Raw genomic sequence first — 5835 nt, 5'->3', positions numbered from 1 at the left:
GCAGTATACTGTGGCGATTTTGTATATGTGCATGGAGGACTTAAAAGTTGCACACTATCTCAGAGGTAAACAAGATATTTTTGTGTCTAGAACTTTGCACACTCAGCTAACCCAATGCCATAACCCGACATTTTAAAATTATTAGTCCCCAGGGTACTGTGTTTCAGAAGGCGTTGTTGTGTTTGTTTACCTGCCAACGATCTTGCAGGGGCGTGCCCCCATTGAGACCTGCTGGAGCACGCATGGACGGGGAAGAAAAGAGAGGACGACAGGTAGCAGTCAATCAGTCCATGCTTGTGGCGGACAGGTGAGCATCCCATCTCATTTGACTGTTTACGGACGGGACTGCCTTTGGATTGTAAAGCAGATATCTTCCCCCAGTTGGGGTTTTTTTTTTCTGCCAGAGTATCTTTTTTCATACATTGATCAGCAGCTAAGGTACAGTATTGAACTTTAAACACGTGCAGGCTTTACTGTTTGCTGATTGCAATCTCTTATGTGCTTGCAATATCCTCTGTGCTGGCTCACTTCAAAGCATTAAGAAAGGGGTGTTGGTTCTATTTGTTTGGTTGAGTATTTGGTTAACTGATAAAAGTTACAATTAATGCTCTCTTATATATGTTTCTTGTAAAGTACGTTCTGAGCAAAGCCTCACTGATTATTTTAACAATGAAGAACTTTGCAGGGTTGTAATTTCTGTGATATAACTCTTCATTAACAATGCAACTGGAGATTTTGTTATTATTTTTGAAACAAGAGGCGAAATTCCCAGCACGTCTGTCCATGTCTGAGGTTTGCTTTATAAGTTTGCGGTAGTGTGTGACTGCACTGTACTGTAACTGTAGAAGGGCCTTGAGGGTGTGGTGTGCCTGAGTTCAGCCGTAATAAAAGAGAGGACCCATAGCGGGACAAAGAGTGTTCAGCTGGGTATGGACTTCTTTTGTCACTCAGAGGCTGCTGTGTCCATCGGCCTCCTGTGATGAACCGTCCCTTGATGCCCAGCCGGCTGTGTTTGCTTTCATGTTGTGTTTTCAAGGAGTTTGACTTAATGAAGCACTTTGTGACATGGCCATGAGTTTAATGGCATGCCATTCCTTGGTGGGGAGTACAGGAGTTGGAGTATATACCTACCGATGCATCGCTCAGCACACTGTCAGATATGTTTTTGTGAGCAGGAGAACAGGAGATTAAAATGTCGTGTCTGAACGTGTCTTTTTTATGTCTGAGCGACTCATCCGCACTGCTGCTGTTAACTTTCTCTCCCCCTCCTCTCCCTTTTTTTTAAGAGCTCAGAAATATAATATCAGGCTGTCAGCTCTGCTTTGACTGGCCCCTCCCCTCCCTGTGGGCTGATTTATGAGAGTGTTTATTGTGCACAGTAAGGGGATTCTCAGGTTGACCTATTTTACAAATTATGATTTTTAAAAAGGGGATATTTTGTTAGAGGGTGCACTGCAGAAGGGTCGGGGATGTAGTGCCTACCCCCCTACTGCCTAACTGCCAAACTCTAGGTCAAACTCCATGCTTTGAACATCACAAAGGTCAATTGCTCTACTCCAACCCGAGGCAACTAACTGGTCTACATCAATGGCCTTGGACCAAGCCAGGCTTGTCTAGGCAATGATTTGGTGAAACCATGCTGGACCATGGACTGGGGCTGTGTTCCAGAAAACTGCTCTCTGGCCAGACTGGTAGGCTATGGCGGCATCTCTGGGCTGTTAGTGGGTCTGATCCAGAGGCTGCTCTGGTCTAGCAGCAGAATCCTCTGGCCCCAAGCTCCTCTGTGATAGCCTGGCATAGCCATACGTAAGCTTCCGCTCAATTTTCATTTCCCTTCACCTGTACAATATTAGTACGAGGGTTTGGTATGACCAGGCTACCTCTGTGACACCACGCAGTGCATCCTGCTCAAATCAGCTGCATCGCTCTGTGTTGTTTGCGTATTAGTAAAACAACAGCTATCTAGATTTTCCAGATCTATTTGGAAAATTGTCAGAGTTAAAATAAGGAAGAACAACACAGCAAATGGCTCTTAAAGTTTCCATTTGTTCCCCACAGACATATAATGAATTCATACCTGTTGAATAAATTAGAAAAGCAGAAAAAGTGGCACATAAACCTTCAGGGATGATTTCCTGTATACTGAGCCTAGCTCTTTACTAATAGTAAAAATGGACTGACTTATATCTTAACGGACTGATCCATGATTCTGGCCATTCATGATTAATGAAGAGTTTTTTTTAAACAGATTGTCTGAAAATCGAGTTTCTGAATCGTACCAAATGAAATGAATGTTGGTTGAGTCTGTGCTTAACCCAAGTGCAACAAGAGCATAAGTCCAGACAGAAGAGGCATGGCTGCAGGGGCTGTGACTCGTTGTTATTCTTTGTTCTTAAAAAGCTTATTCGCTGACAGTGTCTCTGAATACAGATTACATCGCAGAATGCCCAGAGCTAGACTGGTGTCATGATTTGATCCAATTAATTATTTGCTGCCTATGTGATATGGCTAACATGCCCCTGCTTGAGATTGAGAAAAAAGAAACATAACTTACTTTGAAAAGATGCAATTGATTTGTGGATTCTGTATTTGACACGCACTGTGAAACTTTCCACGTAAAGATGAATACAGTAGGTCCATTCATTTGAACTCTAGACATTTATGTATACATTTTCCTCATCAGATAGCATGGAATGGATGATCTGATATCCAGTGACAGACTTCTCTCAGGGGGCAGTTCAGGAGGTAAAGATGAATCCCTTTTTAACCTTTTTAACTTTCTCTTGTTTTTTTCTCTTTTTGTTCTTTGCTTTTCATTGTCAGTGTCCCACGCTAACTTTGTTGTTCTTTTTCACCACTGTGTAATCCGAACCTGTGTAAAGGAATGCACTGAGATGTGGCATACCTACACAATGCACTAGGCAACACCTCCATATACTAAGCTATGCTGACCTCTAGTGGTTGTTTGGGATCACGTACCACTGCAAGTTGCTCCAGTTGTTTCTTGCTGGTGCCTATAATCCATAATAGCCTGGCCCAGCCCACCAGATATTCTTTCAGGGAGATCTAGTCGGGCAACCTATAGTTCATAAACGTTTCCCGCAGACAAGAAAAAATGTCGTCAGTGATTAGACGGGAAGACAAAGCCGAAACTTATTGTGATAAACAGAAGCAGCAATACCTGCAAATGTCGAAAAATGCAGAAATGTATTTACAGCTGTCAGATAGACCCACATACATTGTTTTCTGACAATTGATGCTGTTTGTTGTCAGTTTGCAAATTCTCTGCGAAATAGGAGGTAACATTAGGAATCTCTGATCAATATGGTTAGTAAGGCGGGACCAATGATTTCAAAGTTAGTGCCTGTTGTGAAATAGTCAGGTGGGGCCAGGCTAACTTCATAATGGAAAATAAAATAGCAATAAGTCTGTTTAATACTGTGCCTATGCTGGTTTAACTGTTGTTTCTTTCTCAGTTTTAGACATTACATCCACAAGACTAACATCTTTGCCACCAAGTGAGTAAATTCATGATTCACAGAACAGTGACTCCTTGCAAAAAGTTTTTTAATGACTAGTAGCTCCCTATCAAGTGACCCCTGGCATCTAGTGTTTTAGTTGTGTAGAGAAGTAATGAAGAAACATGTCTTGTGAGATGGCAACATGCTTCTCCAGAGTAGGCCTATCTGTGTTTAATTCTGAACTGTGGAGAATCCTGCTCTCATGTGTTGCATCATCACATAATGTGACATATCAGTGCAGTATTATTACGTGTTACACTCAGTCGATATGATATTAGCGCAAGGTCCCCATAGTGGGACTCACCTCATGTGTAACACATAACTGAATCATGTCATGTGATAGGAACCATGGAAGCCACTCACCCAATTGGCTATCTTGTGGGGATGTATGCCAGTGGCCACTCCCTTAGTGGCTTTGTCTGATACAATAACAACAAATACAATAGAAACAAATATTGGTTTAGTTTGAAAGCTGAGACTACATGACTTGTGTTTTACGTTTGGGTGCTATGTGCTATTTGTACCACCAGAGGGCAGTAGTGGGTCAGTGAAGAGCATGAGCAGTGGCTATGGAGGGGCCGGGGTGGAGAAGAATATTTTAACCCAGAACAGCAGCAGCTACTACACATCCTGTGAGTAACACCAACAACTCCTCTACTCTACTTAACTCAACTCAACTACTTACTCGTAATAGATAGATAGATAGGCCTAGATAGATAGACCGACTACTTTAAGCAAAAATGATAATGTTACAGCAATTACTATGTATCCCTTAATATCAGTAGAATGTAGGATATCGCTAAGTCTCTGAGCAATTAAATTCAAACTGTCCATTATCCCTCTCGGCTTGGAGGGGAGTCTTTGTAAATGATTATAACAGTGGGCAGGAATGGCTCTCAGCAGCAGCTCTTATTATTACTTAGGTCTTATTATTGTCTGACCAGTAGTGCGTGCTGGTCTTGGGCTGAAGGTAGGTCTGTAGGTCTTTGGCTGAACCTGTTAACGAATGTTTTCAACTCGTTAACTCTTGTTCAGGTTTCCCTCAAAGCCCCCTTCGCTTTGAACCCTGTTATGGGTCTTCATTCCCAACAACACGTCCCTTCTGTTGTTTTGCTGGAGCCTCTGTAGGCCTTGCTTGCATGCTCTCAGTTTACCTTTCAGTTCCTTCACACTCCTTAGTAGCTCTCAGATCCCATCTCTGAAGACCCTAGCTCTCTCTGTTCAGCAGCTCCTTCAGGTCACTGAAGGGCTTATTATCAGGGAAGCACCGCACTGGCCTCAGAGGCACAGCACAATCAACACAGAAATTAATGTACTTTGATATATAGTCAGTCATAACGTATTGACGAATTGACGTAATCTCCATCAGGGATCACAGCATACATCCCAGTCTGTATAGCCTCAAAGCATCTCTCTCAAGCAACGTAAGAAGGAACTTGTGTACCTACAGTACAGTATGTGTGTATCTGACTGTGCGTATGTCTCTTTTACAGCATCGGTGGGTGTGAATGCTGGAGGACTGAGTTCAGGCGTGTACATGGGGGACTTCTCCAGCGAGGGGACTGGAGGTGGTGGAGGAGGAGGAGGAGGTGGAGGAGGAGGAGCAGGAGGAGGTTTTAGAGGAGGTGGAGCCGGTGGAGGAGGGGCCAGAGGAGGTGGTGCCGGTGGTGGAGGAGGAGGTGGAGGAGGAGGAGGAGCAGGAGCAGGAGGAGGAGGAGGAGGAAGTGCTGTGTTCAGCAGCTCCTCAGGATCAGGGATAGGAGGGTCTAAAATGAAGCTGGGCTCCAGTGGGGGCGGGAGGAGGTCACAAGGCTCCGCCTCCTCTGTAGGCCACTCCCCCGTGTTCCTGGAGAGGAAGGTTATGACCAGCCATTCCACGGCCTATGATGGTGCGTCAACACACTGTACTGTACTCACATACATTTACATATAGATACTCATACAGTACACAGACTAAAGCTGATATAAGATTGATATATATATATATATATATATATATGATATATTGATATACATTGATATATGATATACAGTATATTGATATACATGATATATATATAATGTCATGATACATTTTGAATCAGGTAAAGACGCACCTCAAGAACCATTTTGCCTCTCGAAATAAATTTGAAGGTGATGGGACAGTGAAGAATGCACTGGTCAAAACTGTCTGCAACACTCCAATAAAGTTCTAGTCTACAATAACAGACCCTTTTTGTTCTTCTCCTTTTGTATTTCAGGAAGCTCTAGTGGAAACTCATCCCCAGAGTTGACCAGAAAAGACTACGGTAGGCTGCCTACCGTCCAAGTGACC

General features: G+C 43.3%; 1 protein-coding gene across 2 annotated transcripts in view; it reads left to right on the top strand.

The window, feature by feature from the left end:
• The first annotated feature begins 289 nt into the window (after positions 1–289).
• Positions 290–5835, top strand: part of col17a1b (collagen, type XVII, alpha 1b) — a 31139-nt gene continuing 25593 nt past the window's right edge. The window contains exons 1-6 of one of the 2 annotated variants that reach the window (XM_062519356.1): positions 290–307; positions 2684–2745; positions 3477–3518; positions 4052–4153; positions 5015–5410; positions 5762–5809. In XM_062519356.1, coding sequence (XP_062375340.1) covers positions 2694–2745; positions 3477–3518; positions 4052–4153; positions 5015–5410; positions 5762–5809 — 640 coding nt within the window. In that variant the 5' untranslated portion in view covers positions 290–307; positions 2684–2693. Of the gene's footprint in view, positions 439–2683; positions 2746–3476; positions 3519–4051; positions 4154–5014; positions 5411–5761; positions 5810–5835 lie in introns of both variants that reach the window. The other variant, XM_062519355.1, reaches the window with a different exon arrangement.

Source organism: Sardina pilchardus, chromosome 18 (assembly GCF_963854185.1).
Source record: "Sardina pilchardus chromosome 18, fSarPil1.1, whole genome shotgun sequence".
In the NCBI taxonomy this organism is placed as follows: Eukaryota; Metazoa; Chordata; class Actinopteri; order Clupeiformes; family Clupeidae; genus Sardina; species Sardina pilchardus.
The sequence above is the reverse complement of the archived record's forward strand: the minus strand, read 5'-3'. Positions and strand labels throughout refer to the sequence as shown.